The 19264-nt window shown below is 36.4% G+C and overlaps 1 protein-coding gene across 1 annotated transcript in view; it reads left to right on the forward strand.

Annotated features, from left to right (window-relative positions):
• TBC1D5 (TBC1 domain family member 5) overlaps positions 1–19264 on the forward strand; it is a 322079-nt gene that overhangs the window by 139072 nt on the left and 163743 nt on the right. Inside the window, exon 4 of the mRNA XM_026103718.2 lies at positions 18555–18621. Coding sequence (XP_025959503.1) covers positions 18555–18621 — 67 coding nt within the window. The remainder of the gene's footprint in view (positions 1–18554; positions 18622–19264) is intronic.

The following is a 19264-nucleotide window of genomic DNA, read 5'->3' on the forward strand; positions in this document are numbered from 1 at the left end:
GACACGAATAGTGTCAGTGCTTTCTGAAACTTAATTTTTTTTGGGCTCTTACAATAGATATGCTAAGGCTTTGCTGCAAGAGAATAGAAGTAACTATTGATTAGGTTTCTTCATGCTAAATGCCATTGGAAAATGGGCATGATTACTGAGAAATGTTATTAATCAGATTTTTTTAAGGCAATTTAAAACTTTGAAGATCACTTCAGGCATTGAATGACGGGCCTCTTTGAAAGGAGCAGAACTGTACAAATGCCCCGTTCGGCATCTGCCAGGGCCCCTTCTGGCTTGCCACCTTGTTTGCCGCTGATGGCTTGACCCAAGCTACCACAATAAAGTTTGTACACCGTGCAGTTACTCTCCTGTTTAGGGCTTACTTTGACCATAAAGTGATTTTTATTTACAACTGACTCAAATATTATGAGTCAGATTTTGGACATTTTATCTTATTTAAGTAGTTTTCCTTTACCAGTTGCTCCTAGGTCCGTATCTCGCCACTGTTTTAATGAAGTTAACACAAAGCACCATTTGGGGGGTTGGGATTGGATCTTTTTCTTCCCTTTTCAAACTGTGCGTCAGTGTTCAAATGGGCTGTTGTATGGCTGGTTAAAGCAAAATAAAAACATCTATTAAAAATCCCGTTCTGAGAAATATGTACTGTTTTCAGGCAAAGATTCTTTTCATGTGATGTTTACAAATTGCAGTCTTTAAACTTTGCCTAGAGGTAGGGAGGAGTGTTTCAAAATAAGATGGTTAAGTAAAATGACTACAAAAGCATGTAATCTTCCATTTTAGTGTATTTCTTCTGCTGAATAAGATGCTCTAATAAAAATTAAAGAGCAAGTTGCATTTCGAAGATCAGGTCATCGTAATTCATTGACATTAGGCCACATAACTGAATAATGTCTTACTTCAGTGAAATACATCAAATGAGATCAACAATTATGACTCATAAACATGCCTCGCAGGCATAAAACAGCAGGGAATTAGCATGTGAGGCTGATAAATATGCATGTAAATAAGCTCCCAAAGGAATAACATGGGTTTGATTGATAGGTTTAGAATTGGAACATATGTAAACCCCTTTATTCCTCATTCTGGTGTAGCTAAGTAAAGATGCGTTTTACTTGTTAAAAGTTTCAATAACTTTGTAAATCTTAATGCCACATCTGCTTTTGTGTGTGCAGGCACGTGTGGGTGTCGCTTGAGAGATTGATTGAATTGTCTACAGGGTAGATGCCCTCACACTAACGTTGTAGTGTTTGTCTATGTATGCTTTAGCGGTTGTGTTTGTGTGTGCACATGTATGCATATTTGGATGTAGAGATGGATTTGAGCAAAAGATTATTTTGGGAGTTTGTTTCACTCAGAATTTACAGATTTTGAAGTTTGGTTTATAAGTAGCAAATTCAGTTGTGAGTTTTGGTGTATGCACCAGTATACTTATTTCTGCAAATATATTCAGCATTGAAGATAATTACTATTTATATTACAGAAAGTCCCACAAGTGCTGCTACATTTAAGAGTCTGGCAGTGATTCTTTATAAACTTCCATTTTTGTTGGCATCTTACAGCTTGAGCTCTTATCTACAATGTCAAAGTACCTATCATAGCAGTATCTTTATGCTGATAGCACAAGTGTTTATGCTGTGCAGAGATTCACCTCTGTATTGATTAGAAAAATATATAACATAGTTTGCATTTATAAAACATTAATACTTTGGATTGCCAAATACAGACCAATTGGTTGCCACTGTTGTGTGACCTGGTGTACTTCTGCTTATTGTCATTCTTCTATTATCATCCAGAAGCTATTAGGCAGTCAAAACTTCCCGAACTGATGCGTGGTTACCTGATGTTGCATCGTAATGCAGTGAAGGTAGAATAGTCTTAGACCAGCAGATTTCAAGGTGCAGAAACATTTTCAATGGTATGAACTATGTTTTGGGTGCAACTTTTAGTTATATATGTTTCACAGTTAATGTAGTCATTCTGAAAAATTTGAGATGTCGCTGGTACCACAGTTACAGTTGCTCAAATGAAAACCTCAATTTTGTAATACCTTCCTTTCGCTTAGAGATACCTTTCTGTAGAAATAAAGCTTGAGCAAAATGACTTCCATCTGTTTAAATTTATAGGGTAGCAGGGGATATATTTTCCAGTTAAGATCAGTAAATTCAGGAACTACTGCTTCATTCTGAAAACCAGCTCTTTTTGCTGCTTAAAAATAAATAAATAAAATTGTAGCACTTAGAGACATCATCATCAAATCTCATGTGGGTTCTCATAAAGCAATTTATAGCCACCTCGTATAATTTGTATAGAAATGTTAAGATGATCCTTGTTCCAACAGTGTAAACTGCTTAACCCAGAACGTAACAGACTGTGACATAAACAAAAAATGAGCCCTGTATACAGACTGGGGGGGAAGGATTTTAATTAACAAAGATAAATAAGCAGATCACTGTCTGGAACTCCAGTTAACCATATTTCTAGTTGTGTAGACCTGTCCTTTTCCACAGAAGGTGCCTAGATATCTCTCGAGCCAGCAGAAATAAAAAAACATGGCACTTCTGTTTTTTTCTGACAGCGTGCCCTTTTTGCACTCGTGGCCTTGGCAGGCTGTCAGCTGATTTTCACTCCTCACAAGGAATGTCCTTGAATAGCCCGAGAGAAGCCAGAAGGTTGTTATTAAGGATTTTTCATTCACCTCTGGAATTTTCCCTACAATTTGTCCAACGTGTGCGAAGCCACTGGGATAGATGATTAAATGAGTTAAGCAGGCATCACCCATCTCTGCATCTCAGGGAAAATAAAAACAGTGCTCTCCCCTCTGAAAGCTTTCTTAATACATAACCAAAATCAAAAGGAAAACACCCAATCTAAAGCTAAAGGTAGGCAAGGCTCTTGTAGGAAGAAAGGGAGAAGCACTTTGAAGAAACTGCTTCTTCCAGCCCATCCTCATCTTCCTGGTGTGCTGCCTTTCAGCAGGCAGGGTGGCCTGAGCAGCTGTGCTCCTCTGAAATTCCTTAAGGCTCTTGGGCATCCAAGGAACAACGACTACAAATCATATCTACTTCAGACAGAGTTAAAAACCCGGCATTCAGCCTCAATTCTGAATTTCAGTCCACTAGCAAACCGGAATCACCACTTTGTAGCCTCTTCCTTGTTCATGTAAATGTTTTGTGATTCTAGATAGAAGGTATCGTAAGAACTCTACTTTTGCCCCCAAAGGTCTCGATTCACCCCTTAATATCGGTCGCTGCCTTCCTGTATACTGCTAAAATGATTTGTAATTTGTATCTCAAACGGTTCCCAGTTGGATTTCTCATGCACTGAAAAGTCAGATGCCTGACATTACTGTGTAAAGTTAAGTGCTTGGGGTTAATGAATGGCATTAAATTTTATGAGGTCATGTCCAGTAGATGTTAAAAGAAGCTTAAGGGAACTTTATCACTGATAGAAATTAACAGTTGGCACGAAAGAATGCCTGAGGGAGTTCAATTCTAAGCAAAAATAAAATTTGTGGTATAAAAACTAAAATATAGAGTCATTGTGATTAATGTAAACATTTTTGTTAGGTAATTGGTTACGTGTTGCGGTAAAAGAAATGAGACCTCACAGTTTGAAGGGAAAGAATATTATTAATATTTCCAGTCACATAAAAAAACCTACATCATGTATAATATTTATATTCTTTCAGTAAACATATAACCTTTGGGGCTATATTTATCAAATAGTCAAGTCTCCACTTATTTACATTAGATTTTTCTTTGGGCAAAATGTGTTTTCCCTAGTGGAGTACATTATTTTGTTTCATTAAACCTTTATTTCTATTCACATGCATTGCTTGTATTACAGACCAAGTGAGTAAATTCTGTATACTTAAGTCATCTGAGGTTTGTATTTTGGGGTGACTGACGAGTGGCATGAAAATTCTGTTGAACAAAGAAGGTGGCTACATTTAAGGACAGATCTGTTTTGCATAATTATGTGGGGAACTATTCGGTAATTACAGTAGTACTCACATGCTGTAGTTTTCTTGTTCTTTATTCACTGTCATTCCAATGAGAGGAAACAGAAAACTTGTTCAGACGTGTATATTCTTTCTTGCTCTGTCTTATGACCTACAGTCACAGTATATAGTGCTTCCTCAGATAAAGTCTGTGCTCACATCAGGCAGCTCTTGTCCTGAGTCTGACTCCCAGAGTGTGTTTGTATCTTCTGCGCCCACGCTTAGAGCTCTCCGATACCACACTGTGCGTATGCCTGAAGGACCTTCTGCAGACGGGTTACTTTCACATCACTTGTACCATACGCTATCATACAGCTTAGCAAATCATGGGCACATACCTATTTTGGAAGGTGAAATCTGATGAAAACATGAAAATATTTTAGGATTTGTAGTCCTTGAGGACTGTTCTGTTGCTCTCCAGATTAATATTTTTGTGATTAGATGTGTTACCTGCATGTAGTACATTTTTCTTAGTTGGCACTTGGTCAAAGAAGTCCAAGAACAAAAAGCTGATGCTATCTGATGCTTGACGATGTCTTCCTCTTGTAACCAGACTGGTTTCTCTCAGATATGGGTCTAGCAGATATATAATGTATTCTGAGATTTAGTAGCCTTGATTAGGCAGCCTCAAATTAGGAATCCAGGGCTTTCAGGCCTCATCTTATAACGATAAATCCAAACTAGGCAACCAGCTTTAAGCTGAGCTGTCTCTTTTTGGTGTCAGCTCTTTTTGCATTAGTTAATTTGATTAGGATAAGGGCTGTTCCACTGGATACATCCTTTCAGGGTTGAGTATTTGAGACTGCGTGACAGTGCTATTTGTCTGCAGCTTTTTTTATTCAGGTTGTCTTGCTTAAGTTTGCCAGGTGCTGTTGCTATCATAGGGTGAAAGTATCCTAATAAAAATTGTAGTATGATTTTTTTTTTTTTAGCTGTGCACTTGAACTGTGTCTTACCTCTAGATTCTGTTGTTGACAGAGCTCCTTTAAATTTTACCCAGTAAACTTTAAACTTTACCCAGAGACTAAGTTGCTTTTCCAAAATCATTCACATAATAGATTTGTTAAGGAATGAAAAAAATGTGCTTTCTCTTGTGTTATGAATGCTGGATAAAAAAAGCGAAAATCATATGCACTTCTAAGATGTTATGTTCATAGTTTAATAAACCGTTGGTTATCTCTTTATAATTTTCATGTTTGTGTTTAATGTTGCTAAAATGTATTACATAGTTATATTATTTAAAATATGTCTTTGTGGTATATAAGATACATAGTATTCCTAACTAATTTAACATCCTCTAGTTTATATTGACGTAAATCCAAAGTAGCTTGTCTGACCTGCAGATCTGACTGAAGCAATTGTAAGGAGGGCTTGAGAAGGGCGAAGCAACTGGGATAAATATCCTGGAGCCCTTCTGCTGCTTTCAGCAGTGCAAAAAAGAGCATGAGGAGCTGTGGTAGGGGAGAGACCAGGCCACAACTGGAAAGAGCCAGAGGAGCAGAGCTTGCTAGGCGTGACTGGGAGGCTGTGGGTGCCCAAGTGCCTCTGCGTGGCTCTGGGTGTTTTACTAACTGGTTCCTTCCCAGGACATTTCATGAGGGACCTACTTCAGTATACTTTTAAAACTGCAGAATCTGAGGAAAGCCTAGGCACTGCCTCAGGCTTACATGTGCGTGAGAACCTTGTGACTCTGAATTTCTGACCTGCTTTCTCTTCCTCAGAGCTGCAGCCAAGAGTTGAGTTGCTGGCTCTTGGCATAGTGGCAGCCCCTCCAAAGGGTGCCAGGCTTTTCCACTGGGTTTTATTTTTTTGTGTGCCTAAATTTCCTGCATTTCCATTTGCAGCAGCAGTGCTGCTTCTTCTATTATATCTGGTTGCTTCTTAGCCATAAATGCTGTCTGCTATGCCATCCAAAATAAGCAAGTAGTTAGTTACATATTTGTCAGAACAGTAGCCGTGTGGGTGCTCTGATCTGATGCTATACCTCTTTGTGTGCATGTGCCAGGCGAAGGAAAGTGGTATGTTTTTCAGTGTTTCTGAACATACTTACTGTCAAGGAATAAGGTCCAAGGAACTGTACTCTCCTTTCAGGTGAATCCTTTGAGGTCCATCAGCTGTAAGTCATCAGGCTCCTGTAGTAGCTTCCTTGAATAAGAAACAGCAAAGAAACAAAGCAGGATTGCTGCTGCTCTTTTGTAACCTCTGGTCCTGCTTATCATGAGACCACCTAACAAAGTTTAGCAGGTGGGGCTGCGTATCACTACCAGGCAGCTTCCTTGCCAGACTGGCCTTTCTCCTAATAAACCTGTTATTCTCAGTTGAAGAGCTAGCTTCTTGTTGAAAGGGCAATTCTATTTCAGTAAAAGAGCACTTAATCCTTTCTCGTTTGTCTTACGCTATCATTTAATCTTGGCAAAACAGCAGAATGTTAGAAAACTGTTCTAGGTGATCTTTTTTGGCTCCATTCTTCCCACTACTCAATGGAATATGCATTACTCCTTTTGAATATGAAAATCAAACTATGCCTGCATATGATTTATTATCACAAACAGAAAGATTGCGTCTATCTGCAAGATACAAATGTGGTTAAAAATAGGGGGTAATTGAAGTAAATTAAAGGACCATAGTAGCCCTCATATTTGTAAAGAGGTGGTATGTTTTTCTTATTGTCAGTGTAAATGGTCTCTCGAGACCACCTTTTTACACTGATTGTGCATGTCTAAGATTAAGCAAAGCTGTATGACCAGTGCTATCTCAGGAGGATGCTGAGTCATTAACTCATGTTTATTGCCTCTTGCCATCTTTAGATTATTGCAATTTATAGCTCAAAGGCCTTTTAGGCTGTTTATAAGTTAAAATTAGCTAAATTCTTCTGGATGCAAGCGATAAGTCACTCAGCATTTATATACGATGGAATATAAGTTTGTACTGATGATTCCAAACTGCTTCTAACATTTTTCTTTCTGTGCAAAGTCTAATTTAATCCTGATACTTCTCCCCTATTATAATGAATTATTATGTCCTCTATTTTGCTACTTTTGCTAATTTTTTGTGTTAATTGTATATGCTCTTTAGGAATTTCTTGAAGTTAAAGGTGATTTTATTTTTTAGGTACAGACCATCCACATAGATCAGACTAAAGGAAAATGTACATACATTATCCTGGAATTTTTCAGTCATATTAAGTGATGAGCTAGGAACTTAAGTTACATATCATAAATGATCAGCAATGTTAGGTAGCAGATACAGACGGTAATGTTGAGCATGTGGGCAGAATTGAACATAATTTGCACAAAGACAAGGAATAGGTACGCTAGGAAAAACAATGGCTGAAAAAAGGGGGAAGAAGCACATTTTGCCTTATCCTGTGGATTTTTTCTTTTATCAGCCTTATGGCTGCTGGTAAGAAATTCAGTCCAGGCATTACTGGACTAAATTCTTATCGACTTCAGTGGAAGTCACATTTGGTTACATAAACTAGTATCATGTGGTTCCCACTAAATGGAAAGTCAAACTATTTTTCCATGTACCTTAATTTTCTGAAATGTTTAAATCACTATTAGCATTACAGTTCAACTTGGCCTTCACATGATGCAGAAAGATTATATTAAAGCACCTCTGAACATACATTTTTTAAGGTATTAGTACATAGGAGTCACCTAGAAATTCTTCTCTGGCATTCGTCTTGCACCTATGAAATAGTTAAACGGTATGAGTAAAATTCCTTATTCTATGGATTTTAATTGTTTTTAGCTTTGAGAGCAGTGTATAGCCAAGCCTGTTTTAGTAAATACAGAAGCTTCATCAGGAAAAGAAATTTTAGGAATATACCCTTTGAATATACTTACTGTTGAATTTGTTTTGCATAGAGCTGTGAGAGGCTACATTTCTTAAACATTGATGTTACATCCAAATCCGAATTCAATCGTCTCTGCTTTTGTATGTTTTCCCATCTGCACTTTTTCTTTCGCACACACGTTTTGCATGTGAGAAAAGTGGTATGTAAATTTACAGACTAACCTAATGACAGAGTTGGTATTTAGATTTGTAAACACTCAGAATCGGTTTCACTGAAAATGGAATCCCTCTTATTTTGGTGGGTCTTAATTGGAACTGAAGTGCACAGATAAAATTAGTTCAAACAGATATTTTGCCTGGAGAATACACAGAGTTTACTCATATATGCGTATACACAGTTGAGATTTTATATGCAAAGATCACAGAAGATGCCACTTGATTGTAGCAAAGCAGCAATCCAACACTGACTGTGTTTGAGCAATGTGCAGTCCTAGATATTCGCATTATCTCAAGAAGTTTTTGTTCGTAACTGCAGAGCTGTAAGTCTGCCTACCATATTGTTCAACAGCTCTGCTGCCTTTTTGTGGGGCTAAAACGAGCTTTGATTTTGCACCTTTGTGTCAGCGTTGCATACCTATTTTCAAATGTCACCAGCTTTCACTATTGCAGAAGTAGCATATGTGCAGGTTCTCTGCTGTGTTTTCCATTTGCGCTCCTCTCCTAACTCAGATAAACCTAAAAGGAAAAAAAAAACAACACTGTTAATGCTTAGTGTATTTTTTCTCATAATACTACTGAGTGATAGGGAAACGTTTTACCCTATTTAAGACTTGTAATGGCAAAGTCTCACAATTAATTACCTGCATATAATACTAATTATCATAGTGTATCCTTTCTTATTTCATTTATAGCAAAATATAATATCTTAGGGCACAATATTTGGAGCTAAAATGCAACCCAGAAATCTGTACTAAGCAATGCATGCACTCAAAGTAAGTATCTAATGCTAAATGAATTTGAAGCAAGGGGTGGAGAGTCAGGTTTGTGCTTTAAAAAAAAAAAAAAAAAAAAGTGCTCTGATATTGCTTAACAAAAAGTTGTCATATTTATTTCAGAAAACTTCAACAACTTGCTCAGAGTGAAATGTTCTTTAAGTTTCCAGCCTAATAATTATTTTATAAATATCAGAAGTGCAGTACACTTAATTCTTTAGCTGAAGGCATTATTTTCAGTTTCTGTACACTGCTTTAAGCTTGCTCCATTTAATCATTTTAAAAGCTTATTTGGTGTAAATTGAATTTAACACTGTAGTTGCAAGGGTGTTATGTAAAAAGTCCGAAAGATCGTTTGTAGCGTAGGAGCTTATTGTACAAACAATTGAGCTTCAGAACTGGAGCAGCAGCTGAATCATCTTAAACTCTTTAGCACCCTCTGTTGACACGATGAAGCGGTGCCGGGGCAGCGCTCCTGTAGCGCTCGGGGATCCAGCAGGACGCCGAACAGGGAAATCAGTAGCTCTGCTACATTTTACTTTCTAAAGAACCGGTTAACGTAGTGAACGCTTAATTTTCCGTATGCTTTGAGCTTAGTTTTCCGTTCATTTATTCATTTATTCATTGCTCCTCCTCCTGCCATCTATCAGTGGACCCAAATCGGAAAGCTTCGGTGTTCTTAGTCATTTTGTATTTTATTTTTTCCCTTTGCTGCAGAGATCCTGAAGACTTTCCAAACTGCGTATTTGGTGCTGTAGAAATGCAAATTGTCTGTTCTTTTGTAAACCTTTCAATTGTCAGACTGCTCTCTTTCAAAATAATAGAGGAGCCTGGAATCGCCCGTGCTGAAATTAAGAATTTATAACTGTATGGAACAGATGTTTTCATAAACATTTGCTATAATTAATTTCAACTAGGGGATTGAAGGAACAAAGCAGTTTTTCCCTCTTCAAAACTTTATTGCCTTTTCCCCATACAGCGTACTCAGAAATCTTTGCTTTAATATTGTTAATGAAACAAATTTACTCTTCTGTTTGGTTTTCATTGTGAAAAAGGAAAGCTTAATTTGAACAAGATACTGGCATTTGGAACAATGGGCAGATATGTCGAATTTCAGACATCGTGTATAAAGAATTAAAATACAAAGCATAACTCTTTTGCTCCATTCTGAGCCCAAAACTCTGTGGCGTCAATTGTCAGAGATTCTTAAATATTAGAATACATTTTATGCGGATCGTTTTGATGAATGTGTATCTATGGAGTAAATACTATGAAGGAATTTTATGTTTGAAGAGTTGTGAACCTTGGTATTACAAAAAGCAAAGGAGTCTCGTGGCATTATATATAGTTTTAATGCATAGTAAAATGCTTATTGTATGTTGATTACCCCTTTATACTCACAATAAAGGTCTGCAATCTGTTAAGCAATTTTTTTTGTTTGCATTATGTGAGGAACACATTTTGACTAAAATCATTCTTCCATATTTGTATTGTCACTGATTTTTTGGGGGATGTTGCTTGGAATGTCTGTATTTTAGAACTAGAATTTTTGTGGTATTATGAAGAAAAATATCCATGCATTATTGTTCTATTTTTACTGGTTTCTATATATTGTGAAAATATCATTTGAGGAAAAAATGTTTAAAATTTTAAAATAAGCACAGCTTAATTGTTTTACACCTGAAAGAACCAGTGCAGCTGCAAGGATTTTTTGAGCAAACTAGAATTCCTGACTGATCTGTCATCTATAAAGTGTGCAAAGAAAAATAGGTAGCTGTCATTAAAATTACATTTCAGCTTTCAATAACCATTTAATGAGTAGCATAATTATATAAGTAAGGTACCTCAAGTACTTCACTCAATAATTAAAAATAATCTCATCTTTAAAGTGAAAGCACTATAATTATTATTTGACTTAACCAGGACCACTGTTATGATCTCCACTGGCACCTCAGATTGTTCAAAGTGGTTTTGAAAGTGTAAATTAAAATTGGATAAATCATTAAATTATTAAGCTTTAAATATGCTGAAAACGAATATAGCATGGAATTTGGAAGTCATGTTATAAGAATTGACAAGCTTAGACTGCAAGCAGATATTTGTGTTAAAATTTTCCCTGTCTCTAATTGTGAAACACTGCATTAATGTTTGGGTCTTTTATCTCAAACTGAACTTGTTTTTTTACAACTGTTAAATAAATGTTGGATTCTTTTAAACAACATTTTAGACTATCATTAGAATACAAAGAAAATATTAAGAGTGCAAACTTCTCAACAAAGAGATCTGTCTCCATTCTGATGCTTGTAAACAGGGGAAAGCACAGTCTGATTTCGTAAGTGGGATCACTTTTATCACCAATTCTTAAACTGACAGCTATGAAACTCTTTCATAATCAACATAAAATTGGTAAATCACTTATCATCATATAAATACATAGATATATGCATCCCAAAAGTAGGCACACATATATGCTTATATGTAGGCACACATAAAGTAGGCACACATATATACATACATATGTATGTATGTAAAGATGTTTCTTCTGTGTCAGAACAAACTTTCAAAAGACATAAGAGCTTAGAGTTCAGTTATTTCTTAACAGTAGGAGTTAATCCATAGAGCAGGGGTACTTCACTCAAGCTTGGTGTTCTGGTAGACTCAGAGTTGTTTATGATAAGATCCGACTCCTTTTCCGTAAGAAGTTCTGTGCTGTATTTTTGCATCTCATGTAAGATAGCTCTTTCCAGAGATGAGAATGAGTGAGAAATGCGTCTGATCCCTACATGGTTCTCCACATAATTTTTTACTCTTGTTGAACTCATACATAAGCTCAGACTGTTCGTTGTGCTAAGTACATACCCTCAGCATCTTTCTGCTCTCGAATTGGGGTATGAAATGCTATTCAGCTTCTTCTTACTGCCTGAAATAGAAACTGTGCACTGCACCTTGTCAAACCTTTTCTTTCAGAAGAGATTATACTATCAGTATAATATTCTGCTGAAAAATAAAAATACAAAAATAGCACTTGTATTTAAATTAGGCTTATTGTTAGTAAATTCTACAGATTTTACAGTTTTGCAGATAATCCTCAGAAAGTGTCTTTGGCATGCTCCTTATTTGGAGTTCTGTTTTTTTTTTACTGTAGCTGCAGTCCTAAGGATGTTCCTACAAGAAGACTGTTTCTGTGAGTGACAAGCCTATGTGTTCTGGGTGAATCTAGTATCCCAGTAAATATACAATTTACAAATTCTTCTCCATGCAGCTCTGAAACCTAAAGAAGCCTGCATTTGAGACGTTCCTTTTTTGACTTCTCCATAAAAGCAGCATCAATTTCAAGTCATACAAATTCTTTTGAAACAGCCTCCAGCTAGGGGACGGTCCAGTAGTACTCACCCAAGTCTCAGCTCCTTTTAGCCCTCAATCTCCATCTAAAGAAAAGCCTTAACTAAAATCGGGCAATAGAATTGAATTCTTTGAAGAGAAAGATTACTCATTCCCAGGAAGGGTTATGGGGAGATTCTCCAGTTAAAGCAGCAGCAAAAAAGATATCCAGATGATTTGGGGTTCCTTTTGAAAGGCTTGCTTTATTATTGTATTAAAATCAATGACTGCTCTAGTGCTGAAAGCTGTGGTACCTCAGCCTTAATTTGAGAGTTAAATTAACCTTATTTCAGAACACAAACTGAGGACACTCTTGCGTTCCGGGGATAGATTTCACGTTCTGTTATTACTTTGATACTAATGACTGTTACGGTACAGGTTGTTTCCCTTCTCTTTTCTCTTCTATCAAAAAGTGTGCTAAGATTTTTGTACCTTTTTTACATTTTGAAGTTTTGGAGCCCTTTTCTGGGGGAGTTGAGGCAGGATGGGAGGAGCAACCTCCATATTTCTGGTTCTTCCTCATAGTCTCAATTCAGTTTTGAGTCTCAGAAAGCATCTAAAGATTAACATAGTACTAAATTGATTAGTATTTTTGAAGGAGACCAAATTTCAATACCAGCTTCATGGATCTTACATTCATAGTTCTTCAGTGTACATCCTAATTTTACCAGAAATTTGGAATCTTATCATTGAAAAAGATGCAAGAAATTATGTAATCAACTGGTTGTTCACCGTACCTTTTCAAAAGCAAGGGTAACTGGAACTTACCTGAGGAGAGGTGATCCAGGGCCCAGACTCCTACAGCTTGCTGTCATTGGTTAATGAAGGAGTTGTCCCATTTGTCCTCATATTTGATGACTATGAAATCTTACCAGGGTTTGCTGGAAAGCCTTTCAGATAGCGGTAGGTGAAATTTAGGGAATCCTCTTTTAGGATGATGAGTAATTTACAGTTTGCATTGTCATTTTTATCACATTCAATCAAAGAGATCTAAATCATCTTCCAAGATATTATAACAGACATATCTGGCTTAAAGAGGATGGACCAAGAAAAGCGAACACGAGAAAAAAACAAATACAAAAACACCAGCCTTATTAACTCCTCTTTCTAAGAGCTGAATATAAAAATTTCGATCCAGTTTTGTTAGCTGCTGCTAATGATAAAATGAAGCAGCAAAAGTGGCTCTCAGAATAAAGTAGTAACTTGTTTGAATGTGAGATCTATTACTAATATGTGGACAATTAAGAATACTGAAATACTGTGGCAATTGTTAAAAAAAAGTTGAATTCTGAGAGTGCTTCAAAATGAAGAATGCTACACTTGTAGTAGTTTGTGAAAGACAGCTCATTGCAGAGATGTCCTTTCAAAGTCGTCAGCAGACCCAGGATCCCACCAAATGATCTTATGGGATGCTGATGAAAACAACTTTTATCACCAGGATTCTGATTTTCTTTGCAAAGTCTAGTCTATTCAGGCAGGACCAGATGACTTAATTGGAAGATGATAGAGGTCTTGCATTTTTGAGATATTCTGAAAACTTATGCTTCCAAAAGGAAAGAGATCAAGATGCCCTTCACGTTTTAAAAGATCCAGAAGACTTTTCTCAGCATACGGGCTAAGCATTGTGAATGAGTTTTCATTTTCAGTCCAGCTCTTCCCTTTCAATTTTAAAATTCTCACAGCTGCAATCTGGGTATGAAGCATGAGAACTACAGCCTAAGATTTCCTAGAAATAATCATGGATGTTCCTTCCAGTTCCATACCATGTCTGTTTTCCATTCTCTTCTATGGGCTCATCTCTATAAGTTTGACTTACTTTTTTTCTCAGTATGATGGAGGGTGTTTCATAGCAATATTAAAACAGGGTTTTTTTCCAATGATTTGTTGATTCTAAAGGGGGTGGGGAGATGAGCACTTCATACTCCTTTTAAAATATCTGTTCATCAGTGCTAAGTTTCTGGATGGTTACTCCAAGATTACGAATTCCAAATCTGGATCCAAGTAATGTATTTCTAGATCTCACTTAAAATACATAAACTTTTATACAGTATACACCAAACACCTGAGATTTTCCCTGGGGTACAGTAAGACAACCTTTGTTTTGGCATGTTTTTCTGGCACTTGGGGTTTAGCTAAGATTTTTTTATAGTCACTCACCAAAGAAAACGGTGAGTAATTTTGTATTCACAATTTACTGTTTTGACAGGGAGATTACAGCAACAAGTGCCATCACTGCACAGTGCATTCTTCAGCTTTTCGTTGTACTTTGCCAAAAGAAAAGTCAAACTAGACAGCAACACAAAGAATAGTGTGGTAGCCATTTTCAGATGCTTTTCTTTTCCTCTTGTCCTAGGAATCTGATTTGTCTTTATTCACCAAGTTCTGTCATTCTCCAGATACCTGGGAGCAGTAAAATAGGACTCTTTCAGAGTTGTTATGCTGGTTCATAATGGCTGAGGTGGTTTTGGTGTCTGTAGTTTAGACTTTAATTGATCTCCCCACCAAAGTCTCTACATCTTCTGCAAATAAAAAAATGACACAATTATAGTTCTATTTCTGGACTTCACGTGATGGTTATGCTATTGACTGGTACTAGAAATACAAAGGTCGTATGTGTCTCACATCCAAACATTTTGCTTTGGAGCAGAAAATACTCCACAACACAGTCCTGTCTTCCAAGGATAGATACCTAGTGTGGTAGGTGAATACCTCTAAGGTGTCTAAGTATAATTGAACTGCATTATTGCATTCAGGATCCATTTCTGTGTGCTGTGTCCCTGTAATAGTTGCCCAATATCATGGCACTTTCCCGTATGGCTCTAAGAGAGATTGAACATTGTTGTTCCACTGCTGCGGAAGTCTTATCCATGATAGGATGTTATCTAGTTCTTTCAAGTGGTGCTCCCATTGAATTTCAAACCTCTGGCAATGTTAATGCTCTTCAGGTGGGTTAACTAGAGAAATCTACTTAATTCTTTATCAACACAATGCTGTCTGAGCCTGGGGTAGCCTGAGATGTACCCTAAAGTGTCATGGGGTTTCCTTTCAGTCAGTCAGTCCACTTCTGTAGTGGCTAAAGCTCGTTTGAAGAATGCAGGGGCTGGGTTATACATTCTGGAGGTTTATAATGCCCCACTCTTCTGTCTAGAAAGTACTTAATCCTACAAGGTTCTCTGGTGGTTTTCAGTACAGAGTGCTAGGTTAAAAAAAGAGCACTTCAGAGAGACTTGGAATTGATTTTGGATTTAACGTCATGATCAACTCATGGCTTAAAAAATTCTGAGCAGCAGTAAACTGCTTTACCTCCTGGGAATTATTTTTATTTGAATAGACATTGCAGTATTTGGTCATGATTAGGATTACTTAAGGATTGTACAAAAATTGATGGTACATTCAGATAAGAAGTAGGGTGAAGCCATCAGTGGAGAAGTGTGTTTGTGAAATAATGCAAACACAAAAAAAAGTAGGAGTCTCATTATCTGAAGTCAGACATATGAAACTAGAGGATATGGTGATGGTAAGTAATAGCAATATTTACTGGAAGGTGGGTATGGAAGGGGAGGTGTTGTTACAGGATGATAGAAATGGTAAAAGATAGTATACCTACAGTGTTGCAGTACCTGTCAAAGAAACAGAATGTGAGCATTTAGGTAAAGACTGGTTTGATTTTAAATCATTTGGGGGAAAAATTCGAAGAAGCTTTATGTCAGAAAAGCATTGAAATTTCTTTAGATGCTCGGAATCAGATGTGGATATGTGTATTCTATGAAAAAAATTGTTACTGGAAACTGTCCTATTATGGGAGACTTTTCAAGATACACACAAAAAAGAATGTTTTTAGTAATGGGAAGTATCCAGCTTTGTTCATTTAAATTTAGTAAACTAGAAGCAGTTTGAGTAAGTAAGGTTTCCATTTTCAACCTAAATTGAGAGAGCTAGTCAGTGAAATCAGCTAGACTGGGCAGTTTAGAGACCAGAATGTAATAAAGGTTTGGGATTTGTTTTAGACAAGGATGCAAAAGTTAATGAGAAACTTGCAATCCATATAAGATTGGGGGGGGGGAACATGGAAGGAAAGTTCTGTGTCAAACTGAATGATTAAGTGGTTCTTAAGGAATTTTTGGAGTAAGCAGAGATCCAAAAAGGAACAGAAAAACAGTTTGATCAGCAAAGAAGGCTATCTCCTGGCTGTCAGAAAGTGTGGGGTTATAGTAACAATTAGCAAAAGTTAAATTGAATTTGATTCTAAGGATATTTAAAATAACAAGAAAGTATTACTTAACTGTGTAAATAAGCTTTCTGGGAAGAAAACTAGAACCCCTGTGCAGTGCGAATGGAGAATGAAATTAAATGTAATCCAGGTATAGTCTAAACCTAGAAGAATACTTAATTTCCAGTAAACACAAATTTTCAAGCAAAGGCAGGATGGAATTAAAGGGGAATGTTAGGTAGAGATTATAAAATGAATGTGTCCAATGACGACTGAAACATCTGACTTGCAGAATAACCCTTCTTCAAGGATACTGATAGATGCTGCTGTGTGGAACAATTTTTAGTCTTTCAGTTTGTGGCTGGTGCCATATATCTGAAGGAGGGGAAATGTAGTCTCTATACTTTGGGTAAGAGAAAAAAAATGATAGCAAAGTGGTAGCAAGCATAATGGGCTGACCATTATCTGGGCAATGCTTCAGCAAAATTTTTAAGGAAAAGATAAGAAGGAAATGAAATAGAAAATGGTATAACTTTTAGTGCGGGTTGATCACGTTAAAAAGGAGATTATGCCCAACTAACCTGCTAGGCTTCTTTCAAAAGAAACATTTTTAAGAAATAATATGTTATGTCTATCTAGCCCTCATTAAACCATCTGATGTGGTGCCACAGCAGATATTATGAAACGGAGGATATGAGGATTAGTGAAATAAAGTAGTTATAAGACAAATAGGTGACAACAGATTGTAATGAAAGAATTACATTTTTAGTGGAGTTCTTCAACAGTTCATGATTGAAGAGATCTTAGCCAATATTTTTATTCATTGCCTCGGCGCAAAGTGTGAGACTGCACTGATGGACTATTTTGAAGGAACGATATCAGAAGGTAGTATCCAATGCAAGCACAAATCGAAAATTCAGGCAGAAATGGACCTTTCTGAGAGACAGCATGAAATAATATGAACTACAGTATCATACTAGTGAGAAATTTTACTGTAAACTGCAACCATCTTGTCGTAAATGACTAAGGAGAGCAAACATTCAGGACTGTTGGTTACAGGATGATTGTGAAACTACAACACAATGTGGCATGACCAGACTATATCAGCCAAGGTATTTTTAGCAGGGGAGACAAACACTGTCTCGAGACTCAGCTGAGCAGACTGCTTTTAGTATGCTGTCTATAATTTTGTCTCTTCTTTTCCATGTTTAAGAAAGACTGATTTACACAAAAGAGGGGCCAGGGAACCTCATTTAGGAAAATGGCAAAGAGAACTTGGTTTCAGTTAGCAGAACAAAGGATATAAAGGTACATGATGCTACCTATAAATGTGTTAAGGAAATTAATAAACATCAAGAGTGTAGAAGAATTACTAAGCTAAGTGACAGGTTTGGCAGGAATAAATAGTATAAAACAGGTCATGAATAAATTTAACATGAAAAATAGAAGATTCCTTCTCACTTGTAAGTCTTTCAATAAACTTGTAAGTCTATTCTAAAGAGAAAGGATTCCTTCTAGTTCTAGGTTTATGTGAAATTTTAGCAAAACTTAAATTGAATTTGATTCTAAGAAGGATATTTAAAATAACGAGAAAGTATTACTTAACTGTGTAAATAAGCTTTCTAGGAAGAAAACTAGAACCACTAGAACCACTGTTCTATCTATAAACAGCTGACAATACGTAAAACATCTTGTTTTACAGACATGCTATTTAAGTAGTTTGATAGAAGCTTTGAACTTGTGCTATGGGAAAAGAAATCTGGTATCATACAGTCAGCTCAAAATCTTTCACAGAATAGATGAACTTTTATGTTCTTTGACTTAGTAAAATCAAACTTATCTATTTATATGGTAAACCTCTATGGTTTTTAACTATTTAAACTGTGTTTAACAAGTTGAGATGTGTCTAAATCAAAATGACAAATGAAATTGAATCGTATATTTTTAGAACAGTCAGATTCAGAATGGCATATTGTGTCTAGTTGTCTCTATTGACAGCTGTCAGATTTTGAAGACAAAATTTGAGAAGTGGCCATTTAAGTTTTGTCATGAACTTAAGTTACCATATATGATATAATCATTTGCTGTTGTCACTAATAGTGTGATATTTATTATTAGAAGGTCTCATAACTGAGATCATTTTCTTTCATTTTTATATTAGGAGGATCAAATGAAAATGGAAGCATGCACCACAGCGCAGATTCTGATGGAACATTTATTTCTTACAGGTCAGTAGTTTTTGGTATTTATTTTCTAATTTTAAAAAAGTTTGACTAAAGTAAGCAACATAATGTATTTAAAGCAAAGGAGCAAGTCTGTATATTTTAAGAGTATTGTACAATTCCAATTGAACAGTCAGTAGACAGATTAAAAGCATTAAGGAACAATCTGAAAAGCTTGTTTTCCAGATTATTGTTTTCATGAGAAAGCTGTTCAAAATGCTTAACCAGTGAAAACATTGTATATCTGTAAACCTAAAGTATTTCTTAGTTTATCTTGGGGGGGGGGTTTCCTCCAAAAGCATGCAATGAAGTCAAAAGCTCTCACCTGTACACATAGTAGCTAAGCTGTTTACCAGGGTCATCTTTCTGATATTCTCCAAAGTAACTCGATCTGTGGATCACACAGAACTCTAACAGCACTTACTAATTATTTCAATTAAAAAACAAAACCAGGATTTGTTAAATTTGATATTTTATGACAGTAAGATAATATTTCAGTTCTGTGGGTAGTAAACACCAGTTAAAGAAACATGGTGCAGAACAACTTTTTGCAGCCCTGTTGTTGAGCTTCAGTCTTGCTTGGGTGAACGGCTGAGGATGTCTTGTACCTGAGAGCACAGAAAGCTAGTAAGTAGGGAAAATCAAGTGT

The sequence above is a fragment of the Dromaius novaehollandiae genome, chromosome 2 (assembly GCF_036370855.1).
Source record: "Dromaius novaehollandiae isolate bDroNov1 chromosome 2, bDroNov1.hap1, whole genome shotgun sequence".
In the NCBI taxonomy this organism is placed as follows: domain Eukaryota; kingdom Metazoa; phylum Chordata; class Aves; order Casuariiformes; family Dromaiidae; genus Dromaius; species Dromaius novaehollandiae.